The sequence below is a fragment of the Lagenorhynchus albirostris genome, chromosome 15, assembly GCF_949774975.1.
Source record: "Lagenorhynchus albirostris chromosome 15, mLagAlb1.1, whole genome shotgun sequence".
Taxonomy (NCBI): Eukaryota; Metazoa; Chordata; class Mammalia; order Artiodactyla; family Delphinidae; genus Lagenorhynchus; species Lagenorhynchus albirostris.
Window position 1 is genome coordinate 16,265,476 of NC_083109.1, and position 17,224 is coordinate 16,282,699.

Here is a 17,224-nt window from a genome sequence, read left to right on the forward strand (position 1 = left end):
TATTATTTCCTTACTATTTTAAAAAACCTTAACTTTCTTAAGGCTAAATTTATTTATTTATCGGCTGCACCTCGCGGCTTGCAAGATCTTAGTTCCCCGACCAGGGATCGAACCCGGGCCCACAGCAGTGAAAGCGCCGAGTCTTAACCACTGGACCACCAGGGAATTCCCTAAATTTATTTTTATAAAGCGTCTTTAGGTCATTACCATAGATAGAAATGCAGTGTTACGTAAAGAGAAGTTAGCGGAAAAAACAAAAACACAACCAGACAATACCAAAAGAAAATCAGAAAAACATACGCACAAGAAAAAGAGAAAAATACAGTGAAGCAAAACATCGTTAAACCATCCCCAGTGCGGTTGCCTACTAAAAGCTCAGATCAAGGCTGATTGCTGCTCTGCTCTCTCTCTGTTAAAAAAAAATGGAATATAAGACTCACTAAAGGTATATAAACATTAAATGAGACTTTCTCATTGAAGAAATCAGGATGGTTGACTTTGAATCTTAAAGGAACAATGTTATCTGATGAATGTCCTGGTACCACCTTTCATTTTCCGTCCTGTCAGTAGTAAGCTTTTGAGTCATTGGCCTGAAGGACAGATTTCTCCTCTCCCTCTTTCCAGAGCCTGAAAGGGAGGGAAAGCCAGTCTTTAGAAGGGCAACTAGACGCTGGAGTTCTGCATGGGAGGAGCCCAAGCTTAGACCTTATACACAGTAGGCACTCACTAAATGCTCGGCAGTGACTGATTCATTAGTGGGCCTGAGGGGCTCTTACGAAAGCGGGATGGACATTGAGACTAACAGTACCTTCCTGAATCTTGTCCAAGGAAAGCAGATGTCCTGCTCTCACTCTCCCCTCCTGTGGCAGACGGTTTACCTCAGGGCTGAAGCTTGCTGGTGGAACATTGGAACAGGAGTCCCCCAGACTGGAGAGGAAGAGCACAGGAGTACCGTTGCTACTCTCCTCATCCTCGTCCATCCCTTCATTTAAACACACAGACACAGAACAGATCAGGCACAGGTTTATTTCTCACGCATGTAAAATCCAAAATGGGTACCCTTCTCAGCGGGCAGCTCTCCTCCAAGCCATGATTCAGAGACCCAGGCTCCTTCCATCTTGTGGCTCTGCCATCTTCAACATACGGTTTCCAAGATCATAGTGCTCTCTGCATCAAGCCAACGAAAAGGAAAAACACCCGCAAAGAGGCAGTGGAAGGTTCTTATTGGCCAGGAAGTAGGGCACATCATGTCTTCTCACATTCCATTGGCCAGAATCTAGTCACGTGGCCACATCTTCCTGCAAGGGAGGCTGGGAAACAGTCCGGTGTGTGCCCAGGAAGCAGAGGAAAGGGGTTTGGTGAACTGCTATCTAGTCTCAGCAATGTTTAGTGAACGTGGCCTTCGAGGCTCTTTATCATTTGCCTCCATCCTAATTCTTCATTCACTCACGACATTGTCAGGCTAAACTTTTCTCAGCTTCGTAAACACTTGGTGTGTGTCTGTCTGTGTGTGTTTTAACACCTTTTTGTGCCTTGGTTCCTGCAGTTCCCTCTATTCAGACCACCCTTTCCTCGCTTCTTTCTTCTCTTCTCCATCTGACTAGCTCACACAGACATGGAAATAAGCCCACAGCCTCAGAATTTAAAATAAGACTTTGTCATTTTCCCAGGACTACATGCAGGAAGAAGAGAGGATGCCTGTGCACAGCGTGGAGGGGGTCCCCTTCAGCTCCCCTAACTCCTTCACAGAGCAAAGCGCAGGTTTCCACAGATGCCGCCTGAGACCCACTCCGAGAATTGTCCTGTGATAAATAGGGAGGGGAGATCCTGAGATCAGAGATAGCAGACTTCAAGTGCTTTTTGCCAAAAAAGCTAGTAATCTGTGTTTCAAAGGGGGAGGGGAGAGAAATTACCCAGGTAGGAGATAAAACATAAGGATCTGAATCTGCTGAGACAATTAGCTTTTTTCTAGCTCATGTCTATTCTGTGAAGTGATGTGCTGATTCAACAGCTCTTGAAGGGTCTGGTGGGTGGCGGGTGGAGATGGAGAACCCTGCTTCCTTAAGTTTGCCAGTTTCCATGGTGTAGACACTGCCACAGTGGCTGATCTCACGCTACCAGCGTCCTGTCAAGAGCTTGCCCGGGCCATCTCCAGTCATGTTTAGTATCAGCCTTGATTTCTCCATCCCTGCTTTGCTTCAGGCTGTAGCTCAGAGGTCTCCTCTGCAGGCAAGTTTACCATGTCTGTTCTTCTTCTGGGTTTCCCATTTTAAAAAGCCTGAACTTTCCCAACTAGATTATTTTCCTATAGGTTTTCTCTACTGGTCTATAAGCGCCTTATGGCCAGAACTCTGATTTTAAGTTTCTTCATATCCCTGTTATGTTGTCAGATGCCTGCACTTAGTAGGCACCCAGGGAATGCCTATAGAAGGCAGGCAGGCAGGGAAGATGGGAGGAGGTAGAGTTGAAGAGCCCGGCCACGGAGGCAGATCCCACTCTGCGACTCGTTGGCAGTGTGACCTCAGGCAAATCCCTTCACCTGTCTCGGCCTGCTTCCACATCTGTAAAAAGCTCCTTTATTTTCCTCTGCTCCAGCTCAGCCAGGCCTATCACTGAATAATAATTATGATAATAATAGTCATAATGGCTGCCATTTATTCATTCAGCAAATTTTTAATAAGCACTTGCTGCGGGCCAGGCCCTGTTCTTGGTGCTGGGAATTCACCAATGAACAAAACTGACAAAAATCTGTTCCTTGTGGAGCGTACTACATCTGTAGTACGTCCTACATTTAGCGTTCTACATTTGCAATGTGCCATTAACTGAACGGAATTTCACAGGCATCTCATTTGGTCTCCGGGCAGCCCTGAAGAGCGAAGGTATCCTTTGCTCTATTTTATTGCTGCAGAAAGTGAGGCGAAGTAGATCGTGTGAGTTGCCACGGGTAAGCCAGTGCATAAGGGGTGGAGATGGGACTTGGACCCTTGATTCTGGTCCAAGACCTGGTTCTTAGCCATCAGGACATGCCCTTCCCAAGCCCCAGGCCCCCTTCCTGCCCACCTCTCTGCCTTTGCTCTGCATTTGGTCGGTTCCCTTTGGCACATCCCTCAGGCCCACCCAAGACCTGACCCCTCCCTGATGGTGTCTGGTCTATCTTGAATCTTGTCTCCAAATGCTTCCTTGTTACCCGACCGACCATGGCTGGTCACCAGGCATGGAATCCTTTACTTCTTTATTTTGCTTCCTTATGACACCTCTTTCCCCTCCCCCTTCACCCCACCACCCCGGGGCCTAGGCATGGACCCACATAAAGAGCTCAATAAATATCTCTTAACTAATGCATTGAAATCCTTAATTTTTTCCTTGGACTCTAGCTCAAGTCTCGTTTTTACATGTCTTCATCGTAAGGGTAATTTTTTCTTCCTGGGAAATCTGAGAGTCAGATCTGTTGGAAACAAAACCTCAGCAGCTCTCGTGCGCACCTGCTGTGTGTTGAGTATGGTGTTCATCTCTTGCAGGGCTGGCTCACAAAGGTGACAGACAGTCGCTGTCGGTGACAGTTGGCACCTTAGTTGTGGTCAAAGCTGGGATGACCACGTTGCCTCGTGTGCCTGAGATCGCCCTGGATCATGCTGGGTATAATTATAAACAGACCCCCTTTCACCCTCAGGTGCCCTGGTTTGAATGATAAGCTCTCCGGTCACCCTAAACAAATCCTGAGGACGTGACCCCCCCACCCCCCGCCCTTACTGCTCTAAGCACTTTGCAAATACCCACGCATTTAGTTCTCCCAACTCTGTGAGGTTGGTGCTGTTATTCTCCCATTTCACAGATGGGGAAACGGAGGCACAGAACTGTAAAGTAACTTCCTCAAGGTCACACAGCTAGGAAGAAGCAGGGCTAGGATGGGAACCCCAGTCATCTGGTGCCAGAGCTCCCCCGTTCAGCCACTGCCTCAGCAACAACTTCTCTAAGAGGTCTCCCCTGAGCCCGTGCTCTGGGCTAGATGTGTCTCCCCCTTCCCACCCCACCAGGAGCCATGGACTTGTCTCAGTCGTGACTGCTGTGACATGGTTTGGGGATAGAGGAAGACAGCAACGTGGTCGGAATCTCCTCTGGGTCCCTCACACCTGACACAGCGCCTGAGGCCAAATAAAATCTCTGGAAATGCTTTTCGAAGCAAGGGATGTGATTTTCCAGGGCTGGGGCCGGGCTTGGCCCCTCCCCGCGGTTTCTTCCTCCCCGTGTGGCAGCAGGGATGCCAGCCCCCAGGAGCAGATGGAGCTGCCTGGAATTCCTTCCTGAGGCTCCTTATCGGTTTTCAGAGCAGCCTGGGGGGTGAAGGGGGGTGTCAGGGACCTTGGGGGCTGCTCTGGGAAAAACTGGAATGCCGCAGCGGAGTACCACCTGGGGAGGGGCCGGAGGCTGGGGAGGGTGCTGGGCCGGGAGAGCTCAGCTGTCAACATTCCTCCAGCTCACAGAAAGCTCCCCTGTGCGCCTTGTCCTTATTTAGACAGGAGATGTCTGCTGACTTGGGCCTTGTGGGATGCCACGGCCGGCTGGCTCACCGGGTGGGCGGGGTGGGCTGGGGCGGGGAGCAGAGCACACCCAGAGCCAGGTCAGTGGGCTCTCTGCGGGCGATCCCAGTAGACCCAGGTGGGAAGTCCACCCCTTGGGGCGAAGAATCACTCTCTAAGTAATAGTAACAAAAGTAGCAGCTACCGTTGATGGGGTTCCCACTATGCACAGGGAGGCATGCTAGGCTAGTCTGTAAGTTCTAGGAGGTGAGTTTCTTCTGTTCACTGCTGTACCCCTAGATCTAGCCCGGGACCCGGCACACGGTAGGTGCTTGGTAAATACTTGTCACGATCAAATGAGTATACCCTTCGCATGCCGCGGTTCGCTTCATCCTCACAATAATTCTAGGGGCAGCTAAGTGCTATTATTAACCCAAGTTACAGATGGTGAAACTGAGACCTGGAGAGGTTCCACGACTTGGCAAAGGTCACACAACTTGGACATGGAGGAGCTGGGGTTTGAAACCAGGTCGTCTGACACCAATATTAATGAAAACTCCAACATTCATATTAAAAATTATTTAATATTAATCTTATTTTGGTGTTCACCACACTGGAATTCCTGGCTTTCCCCGTTTATTGACTGTGTGAGCTGGGTGGCTTATCTAACCTTCTCCTCCTTAGTTTTCTCACCTGTAAAATGGGAATCGGTAGTGATGTCTACCTTAGAGAATACTGTGAGGATTCAATGAAATAATACATGCCAATATCTGAGCGCAGTGCTGGCAAACAGTAGGCACTCAACAGGAATTGTTCTTCAAATGACCACACCACAATTTAATCAACTACTTCCCCACTTCTTGCCTTGGCTTCATTTCCAATCTTTTGCTATTACAAACAGGATGGCGGTAAATACCCTTGTACGTGTGTCATTTTGCACAACTTGAGTATGTCAGTTGGCCAGATTCCCAGGAGGGGAAGCACTATAGCACAAAAATATGTAGATGTTAAATTTCTAAAGAAAAAAGGGTTGAGCAATCTGAAGTGATAAACATGAATCTATGGAAACGTGAAAAATTATGTGAGTGAAAAATGTATAATAGTGAAAGCTAAACTTCTCTAGTGCACACTCGGTGCAAAAGGCACTGTTCTAAGCCCTTTCTCTATATTAATTCCTTTAAATTTCATAACAACCCTATGAGGTAGGCATTATTATTATCCAAATTTGTAATAGTTGTCTATCACTGCCTAAAAAATTATCCCCAAACATAGCATCACGAAACGACACATTTTTCTTATCTCGCAGTTTCTGTGGGTCAGGTATCAGGACGTGGCTGAGCTGTGTCCTCTGGCTCAGGGTCTCCCATGAGGCTGCAGTCAAGGTGTCGGCCGGGCCTTTGGTCCCATCTGAAGGCTCCCCTGGGGAAGGATGCACTCCACACTCACGCACATGGCTGTTGGCAGGATCCAGTTTCTCGTGGGCCATTGGACTGAGGCCCTGAGCTCCTTGCTGACGTTGGCGGGAGGCTGCCTTCAGTTCCTTGCCACGTGAGCCTCCCCAACATGGGAGCTTGCTTCGTCAAAGCCAGCAGGAGTCTGCTAGCAAGAGCAAAGTCACCATCTTTTGTAAACTAGTCATGGAAGGGATATCCTATCACCGCTGCCGTAGTCTTTTTATTAGAAGCCTGTCACTGAGTTCAGCCCATACTCAAGGGGAGGGGGTCCCATAAGGGTATGAATACCAGGAGGCATCTGAAAAATCTTCCTGCCACACTCACTTTTCAGAAGAAGAAATGGATGCACAGAGAGGTTAAGTGATTTTCCTAGGTCACACGGCTAATGTCTGAGTCAGGGTTTTCAGACCTGGGTAGCATAACTTCAGATTCCATGCTCTTAAAAACTGGCCCTCAAAACTGAATCTTTATTGTGTTCACAGCTCTGTTAAAAAATAGATGTACACGTGGAAAGGCTAGAAAAGAAGGCTCAAAAGCTAACATAGCTGTCGTTTTAGCACAGTGGGTTCCCAGTGCTGTTGCTTTACTGTTACTCTTTTCATAATTCATAAAATGTGATTTTAAAATCTGCCACAGACTTTTAAATATTTATTTATTTATTTGGCTGCATCGGGTCTTAGTTGTGGCACATGGGATCTTCGTTGCTGCATGCAGGGCCTTTTGTTGCAGCGCGCGGGCTTCTCTCTAGTTGTGGCACACGGGCTTCTCTCTAGTGCGCACAGACTCAGTAGTTGCGTTGCGTGGGCTTAGCTGTCCCGCAGCATGTGGGATCTTAGTTCCCCGACCAGGGGTCGAACCGCGTCCCCTGCATTGGAAGGAGGATTTTTTAACCACTGGCCCACCAGGGAAGTCCCTGGTGTAGACTTTTTAAAAAGGAAGTTTCACTGTGCAGCCAACTCATCCAGAAAAGGCCTCACTGCTGAGACCTGGGTTCCAGATTGGACTGCAGGGCCCAGTCCTATGTGGGCGGCGGCGGGAGCGAGGCCTGAGGTCCCCTCCCTGTCACTTCACTGGCTGCCAAAATACAGCCAGACTTTAGTCACACAGCCAGGCAATTCCCAGGTTCCAACTGACTAACCTTTCTTTGGAGAAGTTGAGGGTATCACTGCTGGTAACTACTAGCCCTGGGCTCTATGATAGGCAGGATGAACGCTAGGGATGCCCACGCCCCGAAGGGAAGAGGCGTGGTTGTGGCCAGTCCCAGCTGCTGGGCTCTTCTGGCTTAACTGAAGTGTGTAGCAGATGCGTGGGTCAGCAAAGGCTCTGATGCCAGACAGATCTGGAATCATGTTCCAGCCGGCTCTGGATCTCACTAGCCATGAGCCGTGGGCAAATAATTTCCTGAGCCTTCCTTTCTTCTCCTGTACAGTGGGTTGTCTTGAGGATGACGTGAGATCACAGAGGTTGTTGTAATTTCCTGTTGCTGCTGTAGCAAATTACCACAAACTTGGGGGCTTACAACACAGATTTATTCTCTTACAGTTCTGGAGGTCAAAAGTCTGAAATCAGTCTCCGTGGGCTAATAGAGTCAGGGTGTTGACAGGGCTGGTTCCTTCTGGAGGCTGACAGGAGAATCCAGTTCCTTGACTTTTCAACTTCCTGGTGGCTGCCCCCACTCCTTGGTTTGGGGCCCTATCTGCATCTTCAAAGTGAATCACTCCAGTCTCTGCTCCAACATCACATCATCTCCTCTCCTGTGGTCCCATCTGCCCCTGCCTCCCTCTTATAAGGACACTTGTGGTTACATTTAGAACCTGCTTGTATAATCCAGGATAATTCCTGCACCTCAAGATCCTCAATTTAATCACATCTGCAAAGCCCCTTTTGCCATATAAGGTAACATTCATTGGTTCCAGGGATTAGAACCTGGATATCTCTGGGGCCATTATTCAGCCGACCACAAAGATCAGGTGTCTGGCACATAGTAAACAGCAGCTCATTACTTTGCCTCCCCCTTAGAGGCTGAGGGGGGAAGGGGTGTCACCCACCCACACATGGTGAGTGTGAGCCCCCTCCCCAGCTGGGCTGGCAGCTCTTTTTCAAGAAGGGGAGAAAGGTTTCTGTAAAACATGATCTGGAACAGGTCACCGCTATGGCCTGGGGATTTCAGGCTGGGCTTCCAAGGTCGGGAGGTCCTACCTAGGGCCTGAAGGGGGGCACAGCCCCCTAGACTCAAAACCCATGCCCCTCCACTTCAGCTAAAACAAATTCACTTTGTAAAATTTTCAAACACTTGCATAGCGCTTTCTATGTGCCACGTCCTGTTCTAAGTGCCTTATGGACATTCACTCTATAATCCCAACAACTCTATGAGGCAGGGGCTATTCATAGCCCCATTTTACAGATGGAAAAAAATCAAAGTACAGAGAATTGTGTAAGCCACCCACAGTCAAAAACAGTGTTCTTAACCACCTCAAAATACCAAAATATTTACAGCAATTTTTCTTTTTTCAAAAACATCGGCTTATTTTCCAATTTTTTTGATGATGAAACCATATTATTTTTACTACATATTTTATATATTTATAATATATAATATAAAAATAACAAAATACAAATTATGAACATGTAACCCACCACATGGGCTTTCTCCTGCCCTGTAGCCTTCTGTTTGTTCTCAAAACTTTTCACCTTGTCTTATCTCTGACCAGACTCTACATCCTTCCAGAGCAGGGGCCATGTCTGGCTTAATGTTCATTGTAATAATAATGGGCAAGTGACTTAACCTCTCTGTGCCTCAGTTTCTTCATCTGTAAAATGGTTGTGGTGCCTATCTCCTAGGGAGGTACGAACCCTTAGTTTATTTCCCATTTTTTCTTATTAGAAGTAATGTTTCTAGATCTAAATGTAAGAAATAAACTATAAAACCCTGGGGATAAAATATAGTAGTAAATCTTTGGGCGTTGAGCTAGGCAAAGCTTTCTTAGATATGACACCAAAAGCACAGGCAGCAAAAGAAAAATAGATAAATTGGACATCATTAAACTTAAAGACTTCTATGCTTCAAAGGACACCATCAAGAAAGTGAAAAGACAACAGAATGGGAAAAATATTTTCAAATCATATATTTGATAAGGGACTTGTATCTAGAATATATAAAGAACTTTACAACTCAATAATAAGACAAAAAATTTGAAAACAGGCAAAGAATCTAAATAAACATTTCTCCTAAGAAGATTCATAAATGGTCATTAAGCACATAAAAACACGCTCAACATCATTAGCCATCAGGGAAATGCAAATCAAAACCACGATGAAATGCACCTCACAAACCACTAGTGTGACTAAAATTTAAAAATGGATAATAGTAAGTGTTGACAAGGAGGTGGAGAAATTGGAATCCTCATATGTTATTGGAAGAAGGTAAAATGTTGCACTCAATTCAGAACCAGTCTGGCAGTTCCTCAAAAGGTTAAAAAGACTTATCACATGACCCAGCAATTCCACTCCTAGGCGTATACCCAAGAGAAATGCAAACATACATCCACCCAAAAACTTCTACATGAATATCCATAGAAGCATTATTCTTAGTAACCAAAAGGTGGAAACAACCCAAATGTCCATCAGCTGTTGAACAGATAAACTAAATATGGTTTACCCACCCAGTGGACCATTATTTGGCAATAGAAAGGAATGAAGTATTATTTATGCTACAACATGGGTGAACCTTGAAACAATGTTTTCATGACATATCCTTCTACAAATGCATATTTAAATCCCAATTTTTTGGCAGTCCTTAGCATTTTGGAAGGGAATTGCTGGTAAACATCATTATAATAATAACAAAAACGGTAACAATAATGATAGCTAATATTTGTTAAGTGCTCAGTTTATGCTAAGCACTTTTGCGCAATCTTATTTCAGGCTCCCAGTAATTTTGTGAGTTAAATGTTATTAACCCCATTTCGCAGTTGAGGAAACTGAGGCCAGAGAGCAAAGGTCAGGTACCCAGAATATGATGGACGTGAACTTGTACCCTTAATCCCTCTGGTGAAGAGTTTCCCAGCAGGGCTTAGCACATGTTTGCCAAATGAATGCAGTCCAGGCAAGACTGGACCCTTGTCTACATCCTTGTTGGAGGGCAGGGGAACTTTCTCCCAGGGAGCTATCTGGGCAGGTGGCTGGACATCCCACCTGTGGTTCCTCCTCGAGTTTACTCTGACCATGATTGTTCTGGGGGGAAATGGCTACAGCCAGCCAGAGCTAGGGGCGAGGGGCTATTTTGGGAGAAGACAGGGCGGTGGCATCTGAAGCATCCCCTCAGGAAGACTTGGCTGCACTGCCCTTATCAACCACCTCTGCAGCTTCAGAGAGGCTGGCAGCGGCCTGAGTTGGGGGCTCTGATTATCTGCCTCTCCTCCAAACCTACCATGGGCTCCTTGTTCTGATGGATTTCTGAAAAATTTTTAAGTGAACAAATCAGTGACATTAAGTACATTCAGGTTTTTTGTTTCAGTCGTCTAAAAACAACTGTGCTTCTTATATATTTTATTAACAAGCACCTAGATAGCACTTTTGTGTCCTGGCTACTGTTCTAAGGGCCATATGACTGTTCATTCATTTACTCCTTATACTGTTTCTCGGAGGCAAGTGCTGTTATTATCCCCATTTTACAGATGAGGAGACTGAGGCTCAGGGGGCTCAGACTTGCCCGAGGGTATAAGGAGCAGAGCCAAGACCTGACCCCAGACAACCTAGCCAGAGCTGCCCCCTCTTAGCTACACCCCCATGCAGTTCAAGGCTTTGCTCTGCACCCCTGTCCATCCACTGATTTTCAGAGATGTGGCGTAGTTGACCTGGCGGGGCTGCATTAAGCTGTGAGCTCCTCAGGCGGCTGCAGGGTCTGATTTTGCCCCATCCCTGGTCCCAGCACGTGGAACACCTGGCCCAGTTAGTTAGTGCCAGGAAGGCCGCGGCTCAGTGTAATGGGGAAGAGCTTGGGCAGGTGCACTTTCTAGCTGTGTGACCTTGAGAAAGTGACTTCACCTCACTGAAGTCACGTGTAATTGTGGCCATAGCACAGAGCTGGGCACAAAGTGCTCAACCAATAACAGATGAATATTATTAATCAGAGTAGTAGAAGAGACCGTTGTTGAGTGGATGCATTAGAACAGAGGTGGGCAAACTTTTCCTGTAAAGCACCAGACGTTAAATATTTTTGGCCTTGCAGGTCACGGACTTCGGTGGCAACTACTTAACCCTAGATAATAGTAAACAAATGGGTGTGGCTCTGTTCCAATAAAACTTGATATGGACGCAAATCTCAATGCCATATAATTTTCACGTCATAAAATTACTCTTTTGGGTTTTTTCCCACACCTTTAAAAATATAAAGAGTGTCATTAGCTCACAGGTGGGACAGAGCCAGCGGGCTAAATTTGGCCTGTTGCCCTGACTTGCTGACCCCTGCAGTAGAATGTGAGCTCTACAAGGGATTTTTGGATACTGGGTTTGCTGTTGTAGTCACAGTGCCCAGAATAGTGCCCAGCACATTGTAGGCAGTCCATTAAGTTGTATGAAATGAATGAATCTGGTTGTTGAAGTGGGTCTTGAGCTGGCCCTTTAAGGCTGGGAGGTGGAAGGACTGAGAAGGAACATTCCGGAGGGGAGAACAACCAGAGCAAAGGAGTCAGGGGTACATCCTGTGGGTGTCTCCCTTTGGCCCAATGAAGCCATCGGTGGCCTGATGGAGACACCTGGGCAACAAGGCCAGATCTAATGGGGCGGTTAGGAGTCTGGGGTGGGCAAAGGAGTCAGGGGTGGGGCTGGATACTCTCAGACGTGCTTCCACTGGGTTATTGCCCTGCCCCATCCCTGAACCACCACCAGCCCTATTTTTAACCCTGCTGACGAAAGAAAATCTGTTGAAATCAAGAAGGGTGACTGATCCCTGCCCCACCCTGTGCCCCAGTTACTCTCCTTCCCTTCTCCCCATTAGGGGCAGAGCCATCCTAGGAGACCCTCCCCAAGAAACATCAAAGTGGTCATAGGAAAAGAAATGGTTCCTGCGCTTCCCTAGCAGGACCTGGACTCAGGGAGGGATCCTGGGGCTTGAAGAGAGCCACTCAAGGCTCCTGGGGGGTTGAGCAGGCCGGGAACTGCCCAAGAGAAGACTGGATTTTCTCTCTGTCTGACTAGTGCATGCTTCTCAAATTTTAATGAGCAGTGGAAGCAGCTGGAGGTTTATAAAATACAGATTCCTGGGCTCCTCCTAAGAAATTCTAATTCAATAGATCTGGGGGGGAGCCCCCAAAGCTGCATTTTCAACAAGTGCCTGGATGATGAGGGGCTGGGGGGTTGGTGAATGGACCACACTGTGAGTGCCACTGGACCAGAAGATAGCCTTTGGACCACAGCAGTTCAGCCTGCCCTGGTAAGCTGCCAGATATACCCCATCAAGGCTTCCTCGGGCCGAGAATTTGGAGAGCCTTGAAGGCCACCCTAAGTAGTTTGGACTTTATTTTCAGCACAATAGGAAGCCTTGCAAAGATTTTCAGCAAGAGGTGAGGCCAGGAGATGTATGGGTTAAGCAAGCTGCATGTCATTGGTTGTAGGAAGCGAGCCTGGAGGCAGGGAGGCTACAGATGGGAGTTGGGGGACCTTGCAGGAGGAGTGGTAGAAGGAAGGAGAATGGGCAGATTCAAGAGCTATAGGGGGAGCAGGAGAGACAGTTGGTGGTTGTTGTCTGTGAATATTGAAAGATGAAGAAGGGGGGTGTGGGAGACGCTGGGATTCCTGGCTTGAAGGCTGGGGAGCTGGGGAGCTATTCCTGAAATCAGAAGCATTTTGCGTGGGGAGCTAATAAGGTATTCAGTTGGTCAGATTGATGGATGTGGGCAGAGGAGCGTGCTTCCTTTAAACCCAGCAGCCCTTATTGCCTTGGGCTGTGTGGCCACTCCCCTCTGACCCCTGTTCTGGCTGCCCTGGAGGGTCCACCGTTGATCCCCCAGAATCTTCCAGGGCTCAGTGTGGAGGCTGCCATTCTGGCCTGAGGAGTCCTGCAACACAGCTTCCCAGGGCACCGGGAAACAAGCCTCATCCAGCTCACGTTACCAAAAAAGGACATTTTTGCAGTTTGAGGGTTTGCCCAGCCCTTTCCCTCCTCCCCCAGCCTGGGGTTTCAGGTTTCCAGGGAAGTGTCTCTGAAAATTTAGATCTTTGAATCACACATACCCATGTACAGGCAAATACGAGTCTGGGGATATGTATGTACCACACTCGGTTTTAAAATTTTTTAAAGTATAGTTGATTTACAATATCATGTAAGTTTCAGGTGTACAGCACAGCGATTCAGTTATACGTATATATATATATATGTATGTGTATATATATTCATATATCTAGGTATGTATATACATATTATATATACATATATTCTTTTCCAGATTCTTTTCCCTTATAGGTTATTACAAAATACTGAGTATAGTTCCCTGTGCTCTACAGTAGGTTCCTTGTTGGCTCCACACTGGATTTTGATGTCACAAATGTCATCTTCCTCCTTCTCCTTCTCCACCACCACCATCACCACCATCGTCACCATCATCATCATCACGAAGCCCCATCCCGGGCTAAACACTTTTATGTGTTGCCTCTCAGTAGTTTTCACAGCAGCTCCAGGGGGAGTGAGAGACACAGAATCAGACAGGGAAGTAGCCAAGCAGGGATGTGGTCTTACCTGGAGTCCAGCTTCAGCCTGATCCCATACATCTTTATTTTTACTAACCTCTAACTGAAATTTAGTATTTTCTTCAATTATGGAAGTTGGCAATAAATCAACAGTAGTATTGGCAGTATCTCTGACTTTGTCACTAATAGAAATCACATATATTTTCATGTCACATTACTGTTGTTGCACGTATCCTTGAAATATTCTTTATGTTAATCTATACTTTTAAATTATGGTAGTTAATAGACCTGCTAGATATTTTGTTTAAAGTGTTAATAAAGAAGAATATACATTATTATATTACAAATTTGTCCCTTTAAATATTTTGGTAACAGTGTGTCAATATAATTGCATCCCTTTGTAATCCTGTGTAATTTGTGCATTTTAAAACATTCCAAGAAGGGGTCCAGCGGTGTCACCAGATGCCAGGAAGATCTGTGACACAAATGAGGTTAAATTCCCTGTTCTGGGCCTTGGCCTCTGCATTTTACCAGCAACAGGGGGAAAAGAGAGGATGAAGAGGATTACAGGGGGCGTTTCTGTGGGCCAGGTCTGGAAATGGCGTAATCCTGTCTTCCCACAATGCTTTGGCCAGTCACCTGACCACACCTAACTGCAGGGGAGGCTGGGAAATGTAGTCCATCTGTGTGTCCAGAATGAAGAGGAAGTGGTCTGGGGAATGCACAGCAGTCTGGACCACAGGGCTCAATAAATATTCATTGACAGCTGGAGTGAATGAAAATTCTGTCCAGAGTGTCTCTTTGTGGGTTGGGGAGGAAGGGCAGAGGACTAGTTCTCTGGAGGGATCCTGAGTCTCCACCATGTTGTCTCCTTAGGACAAGTCACGCCAAGGCCAAAGCTGAGGCAGCAGAACAGGCTGCCCTGGCTGCCAACCAGGAGTCCAACATTGCCCGCACTTTGGCCAGGGAACTGGCTCCAGACTTCTACCAGCCAGGTAGGGCCAACCAGGGAGGGGAGGGGCAGGACGGGGTAGGGGGAGGTCCTGGGGGGGGGTGGACACCTTTTCTTTGTTTGTTGGAAAGCTGAGATGCTCAAGTGGGTCCACGCATGCCTTTGAGTTCCAGAATCTGTGGAGCGTGGTGCAAGCATGGGATGGGTGCAAGCATGGCACAAGGGGACTCATGCTGAGATTGTGGCGGGGTATCAGAGGCTCCCCCCACTCCAGCCCGTCTCTTCTCTCTGGGAAATGGGGCTGCAGAGTAAGGAGGACCCCCTGGCTCTGATACAGACTTTGCATTTGGGTAGAGCGGTGGGAGCCCATCAGGGTGGGAGACTGGTGCTGCCTGCACTGAGGGTTGTAAGGTGAGTGGCACGATTAGATTTGTATTTTCTAAACATTCTGGCTGCGGCCGGAAGACCAGAGGGAGACTAGATGGAAGACCGCGGAGCGCAGATCTGTGCCTGGGAGGTTAAGCCGCTTCCCATCACAGTGCGCCCCCTGCTGGTCCAAGGAAGAGCGACCCTGGCTGGCTGCCTCCGCCCTTGGGTGGTCATAGCAACAGCTGTCACCACGTGCCAGGCACTGAGCTCAGCATATTACAGGCTTTTTTTTTTCTCATCCGATTAATCCTTCCGTTAGTATTTATGAAATAGGTATGATTGGGCCCGTGTTTCAGATAAGAGAATGGAAAGAGACCAGTGTGACCATACAGAGCGTAAACTCTGGAGCCAGACTAGCCTGAGTGCCTGTCCTGGCTCTGCCCTTGGTCAGCGGAGTGACTCTGGGCAAGTGATTTTTACCTCTCTTGAGCCTCCTTTTCTTCATCTGTACAATGGAGGCTAAATAATAGTATACGCCGCATAGGGTTATTAAAATGATTAAATGAGTTAGTATTGGGGAATTGCTTAAAACAGTACTTGGCACTTGGTGGCCGTAGGTTAAGGCTGGCTGAGTACATAAATGAGACTCAGAGCGGCTTGCCCTGGGTCATCCAGTGCTGGGACCGGGGTTCGAATGCAGCCTCCCCGTGTGGTCCCCGGCAGGTCCGGAGTATCAGAAGCGCCGGCTGCTCCAGGAGATCCTGGAGAACTCGGAGAGCCTGCTGGATTCCCCCCACCGGGGCCCTGGCGCCGCAGGCCTCTCGGAGCGGCCCCGCGAGAGCCCGGAGCTGCACGAGCGCGAGACCCCTGCGCCCGAGGGTGGCCCCCCGTCGCCGGCCGGGACGCCCCCTCAGCCCAAGCGGCCCCGGCCGGCCGCGGCGTCCAAGGACGGCCTGCTGAGCTCGGGCGCCTGGAACGGCGAGCCCGGCGGCGAGGGCAGCCGGCCGGTCACGCCGTCCGAGGCCGCTGGCCGTCGCAGCCCCGCGCGTCCCGCCAGCGAGCGCATAGCCATCGAGGCGCTGCAGGCGCCGTCCGTGCGGTCGCAGGAGCCCGAGGTGGCGCTCTACCAGGGCTACCACAGCTACGCCGTGCGCACCGCGCCGCCCGCGCCGCCGCCCTTCGAGGACGAGCCCGAGCCCGAGGTCCCCGCGGCCGACTCGGCGACCCCGTCCCCGGCCGCCCCCGGCACGGCGGCCCCGCCCCGAGGATCCGCGCCCGAGAGCCCCGCCAAGCTGGAACCCAAGCCCATCGTCCCCAAGGCCGAGCCCAAGGCCAAGGCCCGCAAGACGGAGGCCCGGCTGACCAAGGCCGGGGCCAAGAAGAAGGCTCGGAAGGAGGCGGCGACGGCGGCGGAGGTGGAGGTGGAGGAGGTGAGGCTGTCGGTGGGAAGTCGGGTTCCCCAGGCGTGGGGGAGCTGGGGGTGGGATTCGGGGGCAGATGGCCGGGTGGCGAGGGTGATGGCGCAGGACAGGGCAGGCGGGATGTGGCCTTAGTTAAGTGCAGCCTGATCCACGGTTATGCAACACAGCCCTTGGGGCAGGGGACTGGCCTTTGTACCTGCTGTCTGGGCAGTTCTTTGGAGAAGGAGGTGGCTGGGAGTCCTAAGCGGCTGGGGTGGGATGCCCCTGTCCATCAGGCTCCCAGCCTCAGCTGCAAGGTGTAGCAGCAAGGGGCCCAGTGGGGGGCCTGGGTCCTGGACCTCTGGGCTTGGTATAGGAGGCTGGGAGCTAGGAACTGCAGCGCCAAAGACTGAAGCTGGGCTCTGAGGGACTGACAGCTGTGGCCCCAGAGGAATTAGCAGTGGGGAAGGCCGTGTTCTTGGGTTCCAGGCCCAGCTCTGCCCACTGTGTGCTCTGGGATACGTTCTTGCCCCTCTCAGGACCCTGAGCAGTTTGGTTATTTCCAAGAATCCTTCCAGCGCTGATGGTGTGTCCCGGTGCTGGGCACAGCAGTGAGCAAGAGGGTGGGGGTGTGCTCTCCCGGGGACTCAGGCAGCCTCTCTCCACTGTTCCCAGGTCCCCAACACCGTCCTCATCTGCATGGTGATTCTGCTTAACATTGGCCTGGCCATCCTCTTCGTTCACCTCCTGACCTGACCTCATCCACCAGGTGCGGCTGGGAGGAGGGGATGGGAGCCCCTGGGGGAGGAGAGTAAGGGCCAGCTGCCTGCCTAGCGGACCATCCTG

At 49.4% G+C, this 17,224-nt stretch overlaps 1 protein-coding gene across 2 annotated transcripts in view; it reads left to right on the plus strand.

Annotated features, from left to right (window-relative positions):
* Positions 1 to 17,224, plus strand: part of JPH2 (junctophilin 2) — a 61,308-nt gene that overhangs the window by 40,941 nt on the left and 3,143 nt on the right. Inside the window, exons 3-5 of one of the 2 annotated variants that reach the window (XM_060124657.1) lie at positions 14,534 to 14,652; positions 15,702 to 16,408; positions 17,054 to 17,147. In XM_060124657.1, coding sequence (XP_059980640.1) covers positions 14,534 to 14,652; positions 15,702 to 16,408; positions 17,054 to 17,134 — 907 coding nt within the window. In that variant the 3' untranslated portion in view covers positions 17,135 to 17,147. Of the gene's footprint in view, positions 1 to 14,533; positions 14,653 to 15,678; positions 16,409 to 17,053; positions 17,148 to 17,224 lie in introns of those variants that run through there. The other variant, XM_060124658.1, reaches the window with a different exon arrangement.